The sequence below is a fragment of the Trachypithecus francoisi genome, unplaced genomic scaffold (genome assembly GCF_009764315.1).
Source record: "Trachypithecus francoisi isolate TF-2019V2 unplaced genomic scaffold, Tfra_2.0 Lachesis_group17, whole genome shotgun sequence".
In the NCBI taxonomy this organism is placed as follows: Eukaryota; Metazoa; Chordata; class Mammalia; order Primates; family Cercopithecidae; genus Trachypithecus; species Trachypithecus francoisi.
The window spans coordinates 107,451,812-107,471,267 of NW_022681462.1; the positions used below are offsets into that span (position 1 = coordinate 107,451,812).

The 19,456-nt window shown below is 42.5% G+C and overlaps 1 protein-coding gene across 2 annotated transcripts in view; it reads right to left on the bottom strand.

Annotated features, from left to right (window-relative positions):
- SNTG2 (syntrophin gamma 2) overlaps window positions 1–19,456 on the bottom strand; it is a 353,789-nt gene that overhangs the window by 184,361 nt on the left and 149,972 nt on the right. For both annotated transcript variants that reach the window (XM_033176694.1, XM_033176695.1), the window contains 2 exons: window positions 13,250–13,293; window positions 13,110–13,151 (listed from right to left, as the gene is read on the bottom strand). In XM_033176694.1, the coding sequence (XP_033032585.1) occupies window positions 13,110–13,151; window positions 13,250–13,293 (86 nt within the window). The remainder of the gene's footprint in view (window positions 1–13,109; window positions 13,152–13,249; window positions 13,294–19,456) is intronic.

A 19,456-nucleotide genomic window follows, 5' to 3' on the forward strand; every position in this document is an offset into this window, starting at 1 on the left:
GCCTGATCCCACTCTATGTTCCTTCCACCATTGTCCCACATCCTTAATATCCATTTCTATGTCTGTTCTCCAGATTTCTGCTTATATAAATTAGAAAAACAGTCCTTTATGAGTGTAGCACACCTCCTCACGGCTAGCACTCTGAACCTCACCTTTAGGGGCCTGCCAGGACTTTAGTCTAGTGATAGGTCTAGAAGCAAACCGGGGTGTTGGGGGTGGTTTCTGAGAAGAATGAACATTATCTTGCCTGGCACCTGCCTCAGGGGAGGCCATCACTGTTGCCTCAGGCAGCACAGGGTTTATCTCCTTAGGCAAAAGTGGAAAGGCCGATGGCAGCGTGGGTCAGGGAGTGGGGATGTTGCCACTACTGGGGATCGGGAAGCTGTTTCTTCTGGCAAGAAAGGCTCATCAGAGTTTATAAGTTCAGTGTCCTCAGCTTCATCAGGGTCCTCCCACGTGTCCCCATTCCATGTTACAGGGCCCCCTTCTTTTCCAATCAATGCCCTCACTTTTAACAGGAGACACCTGGAGAGGCTGTGCATGCGCCTTTCATTGCAGGTCAGCCACTCACACGATAAGAGCTTGTGTCTAATTTTCCAAAATTTCAGCTCTTTCTCTACAGGAGGTAAGATGGTCACTCAGGGCACAAAGCCGGGGAGTTGGTATCTCAGCAGATTTGAGGCTCAGTATCTGCTTCTGAAGAGGGGAGTTAGAATCCCTGAATTCATCATTTGCTTTTATCACTTTGTCCAGTGAACTTAGGAGCAAGATCAGCTTCATTATGTTCCTTGGTTCTCCACATATGGTCAAAGGTATTATGTACAGAGTCACTAAACTCCTTGCCTCTCACGAGCAGTGAATCAGGAGTGTCAAATGCATTTATTTTGCATAACTCTCTAAACAGTTCAAGCCGAGGACTATGAGTGTTCTCCAAAGTATTAGAAGTATAGTTCTTACCATTTTGGGGTCTAATCACTTTAAGCATCCAACTCCAGAAACCTTAACACCAGTGAAAAAACACCAACCTCAATATTCTGTTTCTCTAGAACCACTCCCAGTACCAAAAATCTGTATTAGTCAGGGTTCTCTAGAGGGAGAGAACTAATAGGATACATATATCCTATTTAATACTCCTTAATAATCTCCTTTTCATATATATGTATGTAAAGGGTGTGTGTGTATCCGTGTGTGTGTTTGTGTGTTTTCTCTTGCAAAGGCCTTTTTGATAAGGACTCAGGGGAAATCAAGAACTTACTGAAAAGAACAGAATTCAAGGAAATAAATAAATTTCTAAGAACCAAAAAGAAAGCGGCCTCTTTTCTGTTCAGCATCTCTGCCAGCAAAGCTGAGGAGGCAGAAAGAAAGTGTGGGGAGGTCCAGGGTCCTGGGTCTGTGGTTTGCTGGAGGGTGTAGGCAGATCTGGGGTCCTCACAGCTAAGTTTGGGGTTTAATTCCATCACATGATGACTTCACAGCCTGCTGTGAGTCATTTACTATTCCTGAGACTTGATTTTCAGATTTTTGAGAAAAGGCTGGTTAAAAATAAAGTCTCCATCAGAGGAAGGCAGAGCCACACAGGATGATCCACTGAAAGGTCCTCTTTAGTATAAAAACACATTAGAGGTGTTTGCAAAATGTCTGGGAGCCAAACTGAGCATTAACACAAAGATAATGAAAACCCTAGTCCAGAAAGGCCGGTGGCACAGACAGGAACTCACAGGCTCAGCCCCAGGGCTGACTCTGGACCTCTTGACAACTCCTTGTCCCTTAAGTTTTACCAACATATTTTCATTTCTTCCCCTTCTCAGATGACTTAGGTCTGGGGTTACCAACTACAGAGCCTGCCAGTTCCTTCCAGAGCACAGATGCAAACACACACAAACATACCCCATGGACACAAAGTGATACACACACAAGCCTACATAAACACGCCATACACTCATGTGTACACACATGTTCGCATAAACACATACATCTGACAACCATTTAATTAAACATCTTAAGTCAGCACATTCTCCATTTTTCCCTAATGGCTTACTCAACTGCCCCCTTTTTTTTTAAACAACAAGAAAAAGGACTTTATATGTTTAGAGCAGTTTTAGGTTCACCACAAAATTGAGCAGAAGGTACGGTGATTTCCCACAAACCCCTCCCACACACACGCATAGCCCCATCCACTACCAGTACCTCCACCACAGGGAACATTTTTACAATCCGTGAACCTACATTGATACATTATTGTCACCCAAAGTCCGCAGTTGACATTAGGGTTCGCTCTTGATGTTGTACATTCTATGGATTTGGACAAATTTTTAATGAGACATGTTCACCACTGAATTATCATCCAGAATAGTTCCACTGCTCTAGAAATTCTTTCTATTCTGCCCAGTCATGCCTCCCTCCTCCCACTCCCTGGCAACCACTAACCTCTTTCTTGTCTCCATAGTTTTTTTTTTTTTTTAGGATGTCATCGATGTGTAATAATACATCATGTAGGCTTTTTGGCTTCTTTCACTTGGGAATAATGTTCATTTAAGGTACCTCCAAGTCTTTGCATAGCTTCATAGCTCATTTCTTTTTAATGCAGATCATATGCCTTTGTCTGGGTGAATCACAATTTATTTATCCATTGACCTACTGAAGGACATCTTGGTTGCTTCCAAGTTTTGGAAACTGTGAATAAAGCTGCTATAATCATCTGCATGCATGTTTTTGTGTGAAATTAAGTTTTCAACTCATTTAAGTAAATATAAAAGAGCATAACTGCTGGATTATATGGTAAAAGTACATTTAACTTTCTCAGAAACTGCCAAACTGTCTTCCAAAGTGGCCAAACCATTTTGCACTCTCACCAGCAATGAGTGAGAGTTCCTGTTGCTCCACATCCTCACCTACAACAGTTGTCCTACTGTTGTGATAATTTACATTCCCTGATGACAGATGATATGAAGCATCTTTTCCTAAACTTCACATCTGCCTATCTTCTTAGGTGAGGTATCTGTTAAGGTCTTTGTACAATTTTTATAATTGGTTTGTTTATTTTCTTATTGTTGAGTTTTAATCGTTCTTTCTCTAACTTGGATAACAGTATTTTATCAGACATATATTTTGCAAATATTTTATCCCAGTCTGTGGCTTGTCTTTTCATTCGCCTGGCAGTATCTTTTGCAGAGAAAAACATACTTAATTTTAATGAAGTCCATCTTATCAATTATTTCTTTCATGGACTGTGGTTTTGGTGTTTTATCTAGAAAGTCATTGCCCAACCCAAGTCATACAGATTTTCCTCTGTTATCTTCCAGGAGTTTTATTGTTTTGCATTTTACATTTAAATCTATGATTCACTTTGAGTTATTTTTATGGAGGGTGTAAGGTCTATGTCTAGATTCATTTTTGTACATGTAGATGTCCATTTGTTGAAGACTGCCTTTTCCCCATTATAATGTTTTTGCTGTGAAGGAGAGGTTGCCTATATTTATGTGGTTCTATTTCTGGGCTATTACATTCCATTAATCTATTTGTCTATTCTTGCAGCAATACCACACTGTCTTGATGAATTAGCTTTATAGTAAGTCTTAAAGTCAGGAAGTGTCAAGCCTCCAACTTTGTTCTACTTCAATATTGCACTGACTATTCTAGCCTTTCCATCTCCATATCAACTTTAGAATCAATTTGTCAATATCCACAAAACTGTTTGCTGGAATTTGGGTTGATATTGTATTTAATCTACAGATCAAGTTGGAGAGAACTGAAATCTTAACAATATTAAGTCTCCCTATTCATGAACATAGACTACCTTCTTCATTTTTTTTTTCTATGATTTCTTTCATCTGAGTTTTGTAGTTCACCTCATTTAGACGTTATACATATTTTGTTATATTTACACCTAAGTATTTTCTTTCTTTTAGTGCTAATGTAAATGGTATTGTGCTTTTTAAATTTCAAAGTCCACTTTTTCATTTCTGGTACATAGGAAGGCAATTAAATTGTGTCTAATAAATAACTTTGCATTCCACAGCCAAGAGCTTTCAGCATGATGTTGAAAAGAACTGATGAGAAGCGACATCCTTGTATTGTTCCTGATCTTGGTGGGAAATCATCTAGTTTCTCACCATTATCTATGTTGTTAGCTGTGGGATTCTTTGTAGCTAATCTTTATCAAGTTAAGGAGGTCCTTCTCTACTGTTAGTTTACTGAGAGTTTATATCACAAACGAATGTTGGGTTTTGTGGAATGCTTTTCCTGCATCCATTTTTATGATCATTAGGGTTTTCTTCTTTAGTTTGTTAATGTGATGAATTACATTAATTTCCAAATGCTGAACTAGCCTTGCATAGCTGCAAAAAACCCCACTTGGTTGTGGTGTGTAATTCTTTTTATACATTGTTGAATTCCATTTGCTAATATTTCATTGAGGATTTTTTGCATCTATGTTCAGGAGAGATATTGGTCTATAATTTTCTTTTCTCATAATGCCTTCATCTGGTGTTGGTATTAGGATAAATCTGGCCTCATGGAATGCACTAGAAGTATTCCTTCTGCTTCTATTCTCTGAAAGTGATTGTAAACAATTGGTATAATTTCTGCTGTAATGTTTGGTAGAACTCAGCAGGGAATCCGTCTGGTCTGGCATTTTCTATTTGAGAAAGTTATTAACTATTGATTTAATTCATTTAATAGATGTAGGCCGATCTAGACTGTCTGTATTTTATTGTGTAAGTTTTGGCAGATTGTGCTTTTTAAGAAATTGGTGCATTTCATCTAGGTTATCAAATTTGTCAGCATACAGGTGTACGCAATCTTGACAAAATCTACAGTAATATCCTCTCTTTGATTTCTAACACTATTAACTTGTGTTCTCTTTTTGCGTATGTAGCCTGGCTACTGGCTTATAAGTTTGTTTATATTTTCAAAGAAATAGCTTTTTTTTCTATCTTGATTTCCTGTCTTTAGTCCTTCATTTCTTCTATAATTTTCATCATTTATTGTCCTCTACTTACCATGGGTTTAAATTGCTTCTCTTTTTCTAGTTTCCTAAGGTGAAAGCTTAGATGATAAATTTTTGACATTTCTTCCAATATATGCTTTCAATTCTATGTATTTCTCTCTAAGCACTGCTATCACTGCATCCCACAAATTTCGATAAGTTGTATAATTATTTTGTTTTAGTTGAAAATATTTTTAAGATTTCTATTGAGATTTCTTCTTCGACCAGTGTGTTATTTAGAAGTGTACTGTTTACTCTCCAAGCATTTTGTGACTTCCCAGCAATCTGTTATTGAACCCTAGTTTAATTCCATTGTGGTTTAAGAGCAGACACTGTACAATATCTGATACGGATTGGTTGTGTCCCCACCCAAATCTCATCTTGGATTGTAGCTCCCATAATGCCCGTGTGTTATGGGAGGGATCTGGTGGGAGACAATTGAATCATGGGGGCAGTTTTTTCCATATGGTTCTCGTGGTAGTGAGTAAGTCTCACGAGATCTGATAGTTTTATAAGGGGAAACCCTTTGTCTTGTTTCTCATTCTTTTTTGTCTGCCACTATGTAAGATGTGCCTTTCACCTTCCACCATGATTCTAAGGCCTCCCCAGCCATGTAGAACTGTGAGTCTATTAAGCCTCTTTTTCTTTATAAATTACCTAGTCTCAGGTCTGTCTTCATCAGCAGTGTGAGAACAGACTAATACAATATCTGTTCTTTTAAATTTGTAAAAGTGTGTTTTTATGGCCCAGCATGTGGTCTGTCTTGGTGAATTCTTCATGTGATCTTCAGAAGAATGCTATTCTGCTGTTGTTGGGTGAAGTAGTCTGTAGATGTCCATTACATGCAGTGGATTGATGATGCTGCTGAAATTTGCTATGTCCTTTCTTATTTCTGCCTGGTGGGTCTATCCATTTCTGACCAGTTGCACTCTTATGGCTGGTTGGGTTGTCTGTTGTCAACTCAGCAACCCTCCATTTCCCTTCTCAAAGCAGAAAGAGAAACCAGGTTCTATGTTTCTCCAGATCCTTTCCCATATGTCTCAGGGTGAGAGTTTGCTGAAAGAAACTCATTAAAGATCTGGGAGGTAAAGAGGAGATGCCAACCATTTTTGAAGGCAGATAAGCACACCCTTGGGCAGATGCATCCGTGGGGCTACCCAGTGTGTCCTGAAAGCCACAGCTTCAACACTGTCGACTGTGGGAGATGTGCAAATGTTCCAGAGTTTTCATGAGAATCGCAATTTTTATTTTTCTTAAGAACTAACAATTTTATGGTTTTTGAATATATTATTTTCTTTTTTGTGGGGGGAGGTGTTTGTTGTTTGAGACAGAGTCTCGCTCTGTCGCCCAGGCTGGAATGCAGTGGCACGATCTCTGCTCACTGCAGTCTCTGCCTCCTGGTTTCAAGCAATTCTCCTGCCTCAGACTCCTGAGTAGCTGGGATTATAGGCACCCGCCACCATGCCCAGCTAATAACAATAATAATTATTATTATTTTAGTAGAGACAGGGTTTCACCATGTTAACCAGGCTGGCCCCGAACTCCTGACCTTAAGTAATCCAAAGTTGCTGGGATTACAGGGGTGAGCCACTGACACTGGCCGAAGATCACATTTTCGATGGCAGATTCTCTGCCCTTTGCATTCAATCCCAACTTGGTGAGAACCCATTTATCCCTATCTTCAAACTGTTACAGCTGGAATTCCTGGAGCTGCTCCCATTTTCCTGACCAAATCCTAGTGGGTAGAGTTCAGGTGTTCGGTTTTTGGGTAAGGGCAGGGGCTGCTTAAAGTTGCAGTGGAGAACATGGAGAAAGACAATGACAAGGCTCAGGGACTCATATTTCCATTTTAAGCCATGAGTGTAGCACTACAGAACTTTGAGATTCCCCTGAAACAATTCCTTATTTCTTGTAACTACAGAGTTAAGACTTCTGAAAACTCAGGCCAACATCTGATTTTGCAGGTGGCTGACTCATTCTATCTATCAGGCAGTGAGTCCCTCTACAGTTAGGGCGTTGATGGGTGAAGAGTGGGAATGAGAACAGATCCCAGCCTGTCTGTGTCCCTTTTGTTTCGTTTTGTTTTGTTTTGTTTGAGACGGAGTCTCGCTCTGTCGCCCGGGCTGGAGTGCAGGGGCACGATCTCGGCTCACTGCAAGCTCCGCCTCCCGGGTTCACACCATTCTCCTGCCTCAGCCTCCTGAGCAGTTGAGACTACAGGTGCCTGTCACCGCGCCAGGCTAATTTTTTTTATTTTTAGTGGAGACGGGATTTCACCGTGTTAGCAAGGATGATCTCGATCTCCTGACCTCGTGATCCGCCCCCCTCGGCCTCCCAAAGTGCTGGGATTACAGGCGTGAGCCACCGCGCCCGGCCATCTGTGTCCCTTTTGCACATTCATATCGTACTGACTTTCCTTCACCTTCGTCCCCTACTGGCAGTCACTTTTGCCCAAAGATCCTCGAATTATGTTTTCTGAGGCAACAATCTGGCAGAACGATGCTGATTTTCCTCAATATTCACCTGGTCACTCCCCATATTTCTAGTCTCATGGCTAGCCCCAAATCTTATTATGAAGCCTAATTTCAGAAGAGCTAGCCCATGATGCAATGGTCATGACAATGGCCGAAATGAACTTTTGATTGTGCGTGGAAATATGTGTTTAGGGCTATAGAATCCTCTGTTGGATTAGACCAAATGTATTAATATGGGTGCAATGACTAGAGACTCTGGATTGAATGACTAGAGATTCTGGATTGAATGACTAGAGATTCTGGATTGAATTTGTTTAATTACTTGAGAGAGACTCTATTGGTTTCCTTGGTTAGTTGACTAACATCAGGACTCACAGTGGCCACACTAAGTGAGGTTGAGTGGCCATAGCTTCCTTGGTGTGCGGTCCCAGAAGGAAGTCAAAGGTTTATGGAAGTAGGATGCCTACTCCCATACCTCCTCCCTTGCTGCATCTACATTCACTTCTTTGCCAAAAGACTGAAAAACCCCTAAGTGAGGAAGGCACCAGCATCCCAGAAACTCTGCTGAGGCACTTCCCTGCTGAGCAGGCTGGTACTGGGTTATGCCACCATTGAAGGTGGCTCCTGGAATCCAAAGAGATGGTGGACCCTGGACAGGATGGCAGAGCCCAGGCAGCAGCACTGAACCTTCAGACCAGGTGGGTTGGTTCCCTTCATGGGTGGCAGGGCTGATGGTGTGACCTGCAGATCTATCTAGCTATGGCTAATTGATCATGGAGTTCTTAGGACTGAAATAGATGGGGAATACATTGCAGTTGTAATTGATTTGCATAGGTGAAAAACCTCCAAGTGGATAGAGACTAGACTTACCACAGTAAAGAGACCTGGGCTCTCAATCCATTTCAGGGAGAGAGTCAGTTCCCAGAACCTGCAGCCCTGAATGAAGGGAAGTCCAAGTCCGTTTGAGGAAAGACCGCCAAGCCGTCGTACTGCAGATCTCCCTTTTAGCCTCCATAAAGCACTTGCAGAGATTTGCAGCTATGAGTGGTGGACAAAGGGCTCCCGGACCCTGGCTCTGGGCCGATGCCAAGTCCTTGGAGTCCCAGTGCCCACCACGGCCCCTGTCACAATGTGGGGATAATGTGGGTCGGGGGACAGCTGCCTTTCTCTTGGACTCATCCCACACTTGTCTCAGGGCCCCAAACACACCTTGGGGCTCTTTATCTCCCCTCTGAGTACAGAGTTGAACAGATACGTGTCCTACTGGTAGAACCTCCATGTTGGTGTCTGGACCCCTGCACTCAGGCCCATTATGGTTGGGTGACTGGATATCCTAGAATGGCTTTTCCTTCGGAAAACGAAAAACCAAAAGCCATGCTGTAGGAAAGACTTGAAAGATGTGGAGGAGGTAATTTTTATTACATTTCTTTCGATTGCCTCTTGGCTCAGGCAGAAAGCACATAAATTATTAGCAATGGGAGTGCTCTATTGTAAATATCAACAGATAGAACTCCAGTTCCAGCTCTTGTCCCAGATGTGCCCTGTATCCCAGAGCAATTCAAAAACATCCCTGATACCTGGCAAACAGCTATGAAAATGGCCAGTGGTTCTTTATCCTGCAGTTTCTAGCTGTTAGCACACATCGCCAGAAGTAGCCTGCCTCCAAATGGCAATAGTATGCTTTTGTGTTCCGGCACCGAGGCCAGAACATACTCATTCTTGAGGAAAAAGGCCTTGCTTACACAGGATGGAATGTCCTGTTTCAGTATTAAGCATAACACATGTTGGTAAATGGACAACCTGGCGTAACAGGAAAGAAAGCTTCAGCTCTGTATTAGGAACCCTTTATTCCACTAACACGGAATGAAGTCCTCATGGTCTGCTGAGTAAACGGTCAGAGCCAATTTCTGTGAATGGGACCTCCCGCCCTGAGCTGAGCCAATTTCTGTGAACGGGACCTCCCGCCCTGAGCTGAGCCAATTTCTGTGAATGGGACTTCCCGCCCTGAGCTGAGCCAATTTCTGTGAATGGGACTTCCCGCCCTGAGCTGCTGTTCAGAGCAGACGATTTGGAAGGCTCCTTTCTACTGAGCATCCACACCATTTTTCCCAACATAAGACGTCAACCTTATTTCTAACAGTTAAGTTCAAAATCACCTCCAGGCAGGATCTGCCATGAGTTCTTAATCATAGTAAAAGCTACTATAGGTGACTGAAACGTGTTTTTTAAAAGGACTAATTTAAATTTAAAACGGAAGCTCTGTGAAAGGAGTTAGTGACTTTTTTTCCAATTAGGGCAATTTTTATCAACGGTTTTCATAGCACTAAGAACTTAAGACTGTAACTTAGACTAGAAGTAATTTTCTATTACAATATCTTACTTTCACCTTTGAGATGTCTTTTTAAAGTTTCCCGCTGAACTGTCAAGTTTCTTGTTCTGAGATGCCCCTGGGGTGATTAAAGGCAGAACACACCAGCCTTGCTGTGGCCCTGCCAGGCTGTTGTTCTGTGCCCTGCCTGTGGGGGCGCTGGAGAGCAGCCCACCTCCCCGAGCTCCTCACTCTGGATCAGTGGTCACATCACAGACCAGGCATAGGGACAGAGGAACCTGCAGCTCCGGCTGCCTGGCCCCCAGACATCCCAATCTGTGTTTGCGCAGGGATGTCACACTGAGTGACAGCCGTCATCGATCTCCCTTTTTTCCTGAGAGAGACATGTCTCAGAATTTGCCCAGTGAACATCCGGGCAGTTTACTCTGCTGTAGCCGCTACAGTATTACAAGCCAATGTGAATGAAAATGCACAGATGTATTAAAAAGGGGAAACTATATGTTAATGTATATGCATTTATGTGTATTAAGATGATTTAACAACCTAGAGTAGTAAAATTTTCCAAAGCAGTAGAGTGAATAAGATTCACTTTGTGGAGGTAAATCTAATTTTTATATTAAAAAGGATTCTTTGCATTGAGTAGAACTGACTTTTTTTTACAATTAATCAAAGCCAGAATTTACTCTGAAAAATGAGGAAGTGAAACCATATGATTTATAAGTCTTGTAGAATTTTAACATTTTAATGAACTTTATGCATCTGAAAAATTGAGATTATATGTCTCATTAGCATTTCTCTAATTATTTATTTATTTATTTATTTATTTATTTATTTATTTTCTGAGGCGGAGTCTCGCTCTGTCACCCAGCCTGGAGTGCAGTGGCCAGATCTCAGCTCACTGCAAGCTCCGCCTCCCGGGTTTACGCCATTTTCCTGCCTCAGCCTCCCGAGTAGCTGGGACTACAGGCGCTCGCCACCTCGCCCGGCTAGTTTTTGTATTTTTTTTAGTAGAGACGGGGTTTCACCGGGTTAGCCAGGATGGTCTTGATCTCCTGACCTCGTGATCCGCCCATCTCGGCCTCCCAAAGTGCTGGGATTACAGGCTTGAGCCACCGTGCCCGGCCTTCTCTAATAATTTATTTTGCATCACATAAGAATGCAGACATATGATATGATCAGTTTGGTTCAAAAAGTATATTTGTATCAGTCCAATATTGTAATAGCTCCATTTATAAGATTTACATATAATTTACTAGATTTTTTTTTTGAGATGGAGTCTCATTCTATTGCCCAGACCGCAGTGTAGGGGCCATGATAGCCCATTGCAGCCTCAAACTCCTTGGCTCAAGTGGTCCTCCCACCTCAGCCTCCTGAGTAGCTGGGACTACAGGTATGCATCACCACGCCTGACTAGATTTTGTTTTTATTTTTTGTAGAGACAGGTCTTGCTATGTTGCCCAGGCTGGACTTGAACCTTTGGCCTCAAGTGATCCTCCTGTCTAGGCCTCCCAAAGTGCTTGGATTACAGTTGTGAGCAATTAGTGCAAAAATTTGTTGTGGCCAAGCATGGTGGCTCACACCTGTAATCCCAGCACTTTGAGAGGTCAGGATGGGCGGATCACCTGAGGTCAGGAGTTCAAGACCAGCCTGGCCAACATGGCGAAACCCCATCTCTACTAAAAAAAAAAAATACAAAAATTAACCAGGCATGGTGGTGATCGTCTATAATCCCAGCTCCTCGGGAGGCTGAGGCAGGGAGAATTGCTTGAACCCGGGAGGTGGAGGTCACAGTGAGCTGAGATCTCACCACTGCACTCCAGACTGGGCAACAGAGTGAGACTCTGTCTCAAAAACAAAACAACAACAACAACAACAAACTGTTGCTCACAAGAATTTACTCTGTCTGGGCTAGGATAGAAGTCATGAAGGCATGTCTTGCCTCTCTTTCAATTGTGATGTGTTTTCCCATAATAAGCAAAAGGGTAACAGCATTTCATCTACTCGAGACTTTCAGGTCTAGGAGGCCAAGAAATATGCTGATCCTTGTTGCTGTGACTCTTTCCTCCACCCAGCGCAAATGAGAGGTCAATAACTACACATCTTGAAGAAGACACAGGTGAATTCGGAGTGAGCGTGTAGGAAGCGATTCCCTGTTTAGTGACAGACGGCTGCATGTGCCTGCCTTGGGTTCACGGGAATTTACTGCTGTGCAGATGGGGCGACTTTTGGGTGCTAGGGCTGTTGGCCCTTCCTTGGAACTAAAAGTTGGCTAATGGAAAAGATAAACACTGAAGAATAAATGAGCGCGTGCCTGTTACTCTGCATGGGACTGGTTAAATTACCAGACTGCTTGCCTTTTGCTGCAACTCACAGAATTAACCTCCCGTGAGGGCTCTGCTGGCTGCCTGGGGCCCCAGACGTGCGTCCTGGACTCAGCTCTGCTGCCTCTCTCCTTGACCCTGTGTCCCCCAGCTCACTTATCAGCACAGGGATGCTCTGCCAGGCATCTCACCTGCTTTGCCCTCCACCTCATCTCTCAGCTGTAATACCGTCTCCACCTCTGCCCCCACCCTGCAGGCACCGGACTGACCATGTGTCCCTACCACATGCTTCCTGGCATCAGCCCCATGGTGAGGCTGCACTTGGCTTCTCTCTTCCCAACAGCCAGAATGAGTACCTCGGGGACAGACGTCTGTTTCATCCGCCTTTTAAGCTGACGTGACACTGGAGAAAGCTCATCTCCACGGAAGACGTCCTGCACCAAATGCATCCTGACCCCCACCATCTTATGTGACCCTCAGAGGTCTCACCTGACGTCCTCCACGGCACACGTTCTAATGCGTGCGTGCTGCTGCCAGCCAGCAGGGAGCAAAGGTGTGAAGGCCCTGCAGGTTCCAGTGCCTGGGCGGTACGGGGAGACCCTGGGGTACAGGGTACCTGGGCGGTACGGGGAGACCCTGCAAAGCCCTGACACCTCCTGTGCTCAGCACGATGACGACCCTTCAGGAATCCCGGGTGAGTCACCTGCTCCCTGAGTTCCAGTGCCCTTGTGATCACATGGGCTTCATCAAGTGTACTTGACAGCGTTTGTGAGGATCCCTGATGGGAAAGCTTGTGAAGTGACTTGGTCAGCACACAACAGTCGACAGTGGGCACTTCGTTAAGGTCCTTTCGTAACACGATTTACTAAACCTTTTAAGCTTCCTTTCCAATTCTAAGACTGCATCTATGGATAGACTCGTTAAATACAAATTACAGAGACAAATAATTCAAATAAAAGAATAAGAAACAGAACAAATATAAAATGTAATTCACTTACCACTTCTTCATGAGTTGCATTTTCTACATTTATGCCATTAACCTGAACAGATGACAAAGTAAGAATGTTGAGAATAATAATTAATACAAGTTAAAAATAAAAATGCAATCAAGTTAAGGATGAACGTGTACAATACTGACCTGGAGAACAGCATCGCCTACGAACAACATCCCTGTCTGGTCCGCTGCAGGGTGGCAAAAGTGGCAACAGTGTTAAGAGAAATCTCAGCGACATTATGCTTTGTTATGACAGTCATTTAAGCACAGTGCTTGCAGCAGCTGAAGTGGCCACGTGTGTGTGTGTGTGTGTGCCCGTGTCCACGTGAGTAGATATGTGTTTGTGTGTGCAGGTGCCAATGGGTGTGCATGCGTGGGTGTGGGTGGCATGCATGGGTATTTGCGAGTCTGAGTCTGTGAATCTGTCATGTGTGTGCCTGTGTGTACACATGGATGTGTGTGTGCATGTGTCCACGGGGGTGTGGGAAATGTCAACACAGCAATAGGTGGCCGCTTCATAAGGAAAGCTAGATTGATTTACGTGCATTAAGAGAGTTGCTTTCCAGTCACAGAAGACTTGTTTAATGTGGAAAACAAATGTCACTTCCTCCTAATAAAGGGTTTCATTAGGATATGGAAAGTCTGATGCACATTTTTCATTAAATGTGCAACAAACAAGGAATTCCCAAAGTCACTTAGTATTTTCCCTCATTCCCACAAACAAACGTACACAGACAGCTCTAATCAAAATGACTGTACCTAGAATATTAAAGGCAACAAATTGAAAAACTTTGTAGAGAAAGTTTGGCTACAATCCATGCAGCATGTTTTCACTTATGTTTCCATCGTCAGAGTTTCATGTTTCCATCGTCAGAGAGGCAGAGAGAGCCCCATTAAATAAGACCGAACAAATCTGCACAAAAGCTAAGGCTTTTTCCCCCAATTTTTGCCTTCATATAGGTTTGTTTCAATTTTAAGCCTTTGTTTAAATAGTGGAAAACAAGTAATAACCTGTTCTTTGAAAGTGCGAATGCTCTCGACAAACTATAGACAGATTAAATGTCAATTCTAAATATTACTTCTAGTGTTTAGCAAATATCAAATCATGTTGAAACTATAGTTTTCAGATCACTGTACGTAATAGTACCGATTCTGTACAGCAACGATACTGATGTTAAGTGATCCAAATAAAGTTCTCATTTACAGCAATGATACTGATGTTAAGTGATCCAAATAAAGTTCTCATTTGCACCGAAACTGTCCATGGCAAAGCTGCCGTGAACAATGCAGTGGTGGCAGCTCTTCTCCCCCACGCCGTCTCCCTGTGTTCAAACTGCCCCCCTCTGTCTCTCACTGTCTCTGTGTCTGTCTGTCTCTCCGCTCTTCGCATGCTGCTCTTCCCCTCTCTAGCCACACCAGGGTGGGCTGCATCCTGAAAACATTTATTGATTATCTGGAATAATGGACTCTGAGCTGAGGCCTCAGAAGCATTACAACCCTAAATTTTAAGGGAATCAAAGGCTAACAGAAAAAAGTACACACAGAATATGTGGATTCCATGTGAAATTACACATGTGGTAGTGATTATACAGATCATATAATATGGATGATAGAAAAGTGCAGAAAATTGCATATGATAAAAAACAAGGTCCAAAATCAATTAATCATCATAATTCTCAATATTTAGTTTAAGAAGCATCACCTTTATTAAATACCTACCTGGCACATCAGAAACTCAGCTTCAGCTTGTCTAACAGTATAGAGATAAAGTTGTTCTTATCAAAGTATTTTACCCCATGGTCTGAATGGATCTACAGAAAATAAAAATCTCTGTGCATTTAGATGCATTGATTTTTACAAAACAAACTTTAGCTACTTATGGAAAGTGTCGTCATCGAACAAGTCCAGTGCAGGAGATAATGTTTTTGCTTTTTTGTTTTGTTTTGTTTTGAGATGGAGTCTCGCTCTTGTCGCCCAGTCTGGAGTGCAATGGCACGATCCTGGCTCACTGTGACCTCTGCCTCCTGGGTTCGAGTGATTCTTTTGCCTCAGGCTCCCGAGTAGCTGGGATTACAGATGTGCACCACCACACCCTGCTAATTGTTTTGTATTTTTAGTAGAGACAGGGTTTTGCCATGTTGGCCAGGCTGGTCTTGAATTCCTAACCTCAGGTGAGCTGCTCACCTCGGCCTCCCAGAGTTCTGGGATTACAGGTGTGAGCCACCGCGTCTGGCCGAGGTAATGTGTTTTTAAAATGATAGGTATGGTAATCCCTCACAGTAAATGACTTCATCTCTTTAATGAAAGTCAGTGAAGACGCATCTGACTCTTCTCATCTAAAGCAGAAAGCAGCATTTTGTTTTGTCAACAAGCCACATGTGAGTCTGAGATCCCACAGAACAGCAGACAAAAATGTCCAGATCCAGGCACCAAAATGCATAACCTAATTCCCTGAAAAGAATGGTATCTAGAGTTTTCAGAATGGAGCTGCCATTTCCTGTCTGGAACTAATGCAGTGAGGTCTATTTTGCTCTAGAATTGGTCAGAAGCTGCCTCCAGATGGCAGAAAATCTCACACAGGGCAGTGCTGAGCCAGCCGGTGGGGTCAGTAGCCTCCCCTGACTCAGGCTTTTCTGCAGGACCTGGGGTTTAATGAGATGACGATGAATGGCAGCCCAGCATCTGTCTGGGTGCCAGGCCTCCTCACCCAGCATGCCCATGGGGAGCAGAGCAGTGCTTACTTGGAGGGAAGTCCGCCTCATTAAAACATTTCACAGACCCTGAAGAGGGTCCTGGACAGCTGAGTCAATACATCTTCTGTTTTGAGTTGAGCTCTGAAGCCACCCAGGGACCTTGATCTGGGAGAAGCAGGGATCCCAGGGCTGGCTGCTCCTTACTTGCCTCTGACTGGGAGAGCTCCAGGCTCTGCAGGTCCTGCAAGTTTGGAGGCCGGTGGGCACTGAGGCAGTGGAGACAGTGAGGCCCTAAGGAGCTGGCACATAATTTTTGTGTGTGTAAAAATATAATGTGATAAATTCTCAAGTAATTAAAATGCCAGCAGCAGTCTAGGTAAATAGCAAACATTGGCATACACTTTCTGCAGTTTTTGCAGAAAATTAAAGGATCAAATTAAAATCCTTAAAGAAGATACGGAAATCCTTCCTTAACTAAAAATTAGGAGTTTGAACAGCAGGAAAACAATAATTTTAATGTGGTGAGACATGCTTGTTGGTTTATTCTTCATTTTCTTGCCTCCACTTTCTCCCTCCTCTTGCTGTGGGTAACAACCACGTTCCCTCAGTTCTGGAGCCCACACTTGGGTTAAGCATTTGACGGCCAGACAAACGGAAGTCCAGCCTTTCCTCACACCCCACCAGAGTCCTTCGGGTAGAAAAAAACTGTGTGAAATCGCTGTTTCTTTGTTCAATGGTTTCTTAGATTTTGTTTCCTCTTTCCTCTGTTTGTGGCAATAACCTGGGTCATTAAAACTACTGACAACTGAATTTATAGTAAACCATAATTTCATCTTTTCCAGAATGCTCAAGGTTCTTAAATATACTGACTTGAAATGGCTTTACGCTAATTTAGTTCAAGCGTTATCAAAACTTTCACGGAGGCCGAGACGGGCGGATCACGAGGTCAGGAGATCGAGACCATCCTGGCTAACATGGTGAAACCCCGTCTCTACTAAAAATACAAAAAAAAAAACTAGCCGGGCGAGGTGGCGGCGCCTGTAGTCCCAGCTACTCGGAGGCTGAGGCAGGAGAATGGCGTGAACCCGGGAGGTGGAGCTTGCAGTGAGCCGAGATTGCGCCACTGCACTCCAGTCTGGGCGACAGAGCGAGACTCTGCCTCAAAAAAAAAAAAAAAAAAAAAAAAAACAAAACTTTCACGGAACTTTAAGTCATCGTTGTGCTCGGTCCTAAATATAGCTTAAGAAGCAAAGAGAGCAGAGGAAGAGCCCATCATGGAGCTCCATGTAGTTATTCACAGCTGAAGTTTACAAACAACATCACACAAGTGTGAACCCTGTGAAATGCTGCCTTAAAACCAACCTTCTTAAGCAATTTTGGTTCAGTGAAAGGGAAGAGGAAGGAGAGTCAGTCCCAGCTATTAAATGAAACGTAATTACAAATACTTTCCAGCTAAATCTGTGAAATGTTTTTCACCTGACGGACACTTTCAGCCTTAAAAAATATTAAAAAGTGGTAAAACGGGTGATAAAATCAGGAAAGTTTGATTTTAATTCAAAAATTTAATGTCCCTAAATAAAATGAATTTGGTCAGATTAGGCAAGGTTTGTTGATTTTAGCTGAAAAGTGATTCTAGTTAATCCCTATGGTAATATGGCCACTGCCTCATTATACGAAGTGGAAATACAGCATAATGCATTTTAATCCATATAAATATTCAAACTCCTACAAAATGTTATAATGAGGTGATATTTTGTTTCATTGTATTTGCTTTTTCAAGATAAAGTAATTATAGGGTTATCTGAGGTCATGTATAGGTAACGTAATCAAGGTTTGGAACACAACTGTGTTATCATGAACATAATTGTGTTTTCTTGAAAAGTAATTAGAATTTGTAAAGTTAAGACATTTGTTAAATATTTATTCACATATGCATGTGGATAGTATTATATAATGATAATATTTGTTACCAAGTCTTAATATTAACTTAATATTTGTTACCAAGTCTTAATATTTGTTACCAATAATTAATATTATCTAAATGATAAGATTTTATCATTTATTTGAATTAATGATGACTAAAATTACTGAGCATTTCTCACAGGTCAGACAACCTTCATAGTCCTTATGGACTTATTTAAACCACATCACAACCCCACATGTAAGGCATAATCATCACCCCACAGGTGAAAATTCTAGACCTCAGGGTCAAAATTCAGACCACGTGCCATGTCAACACCTGTGCATGTCTGACTAGACACTGAGCAGAGAATGTAAGGCAAAGAAGACATATGGTATGATTTTAATTACTGTGAAGTTCAAAACGAAGCAAAACTAAACAAAGTGATGTTTGGGGACACATACATGGCTGAACTGTAGAGAAAAGCAAAAGCATGGTTCTCACTGAACTCTGGAGAGAAGGGGCAGGCATGGGGCATGGGGCTCTGGGCAGTATTTAGCTCTGAAATTGGAGGGAAGGTGAGTGGGCGTTTGCTCTAGTGTGGTTTAGAGGATGGTATCATGTACACCCAGCCAACACACGTCTCAGCTTCTTCCACAGCTTACACTCAGCTTCCACAGTGGAGGACGGCTAACCCGCCTAACAGTGCGGACCCGCAGCCGACCCCACAACTCCGCTCAGAGTCACTCCCTCAGTCCCCACCCACTGCCTCACTGCCTCCGGAACAGGCAACCTAGAAACAGAATCGAGGTTTGCTTACCACCACGATGACACATGATCAAAAGATAATGTGACAAAACTTAAGGGAAAATTGTCTACATCAAGACAGAATTTTTTGTCTTCAGGTAGTTTGCATGGTATCGAAACAACAGCAGCTGGGTGATCTGAAATCATGCCTCAATTCCAGGCATCCAGAAAGGAGTGCTGCTTTTACTCAGCTTCCCTGTGGCTCTGACTGTATTTGTGTACTTGGGTGTTACAGATTAAATGCATACTGTCAAACCTATCAACTTGTGTATGTATATACACACATATATACACACATACATACACATAAGGTTATATATATATGTATATATAGAGAGAAAGATTATCTGATTAAATAAGCTCTAATTTTATTTTATTTTTAAAACAAAAGGTTTCTGAAACTTTAAATAAGTTTACAGTTCAATTTATTGTTTTGTAAAACAATGTAGCAGAGACTATATTAAAATCTATACGAGAATGTGTATTTGACAGTTTAGAGAAAAGCTGTTAGCCTAGGACATGGGTGAAAGTAAATGTAAACATTTTCCCATTAGGTGAAGAGCTCAAAAGATAAAGGATCTGTCAGTGGGTTAAATGGGCCCCTCATAAAGGTGTGAACTAGAAGAGCAGGAGAGTTGCTGCATTTTCTCTGGAACTTTACACTGAGGGAAATGAATAGTGTGTCCCACGTTTGTGCTCATTTTCAAAAAGAGCTCACTTTAACGATCCGTGGACTCCAACGATATCACTAAAATACATAATCTGAGAGAATGGAAGTCAAATGGATTCGCCAAAGCAACTCGAAGCTTGCGCACCGCAGGCCAGGGTGTAGCTGAATCCATTCCGAGTGTGACTCTGGAACTTAAACTGCCTTTTCACATCCTGATAAGCAAGAGTAGCACTCCAGCACCAAAACGTTTCTACAACAGTAGCGCTCCAGCACCTAAACGA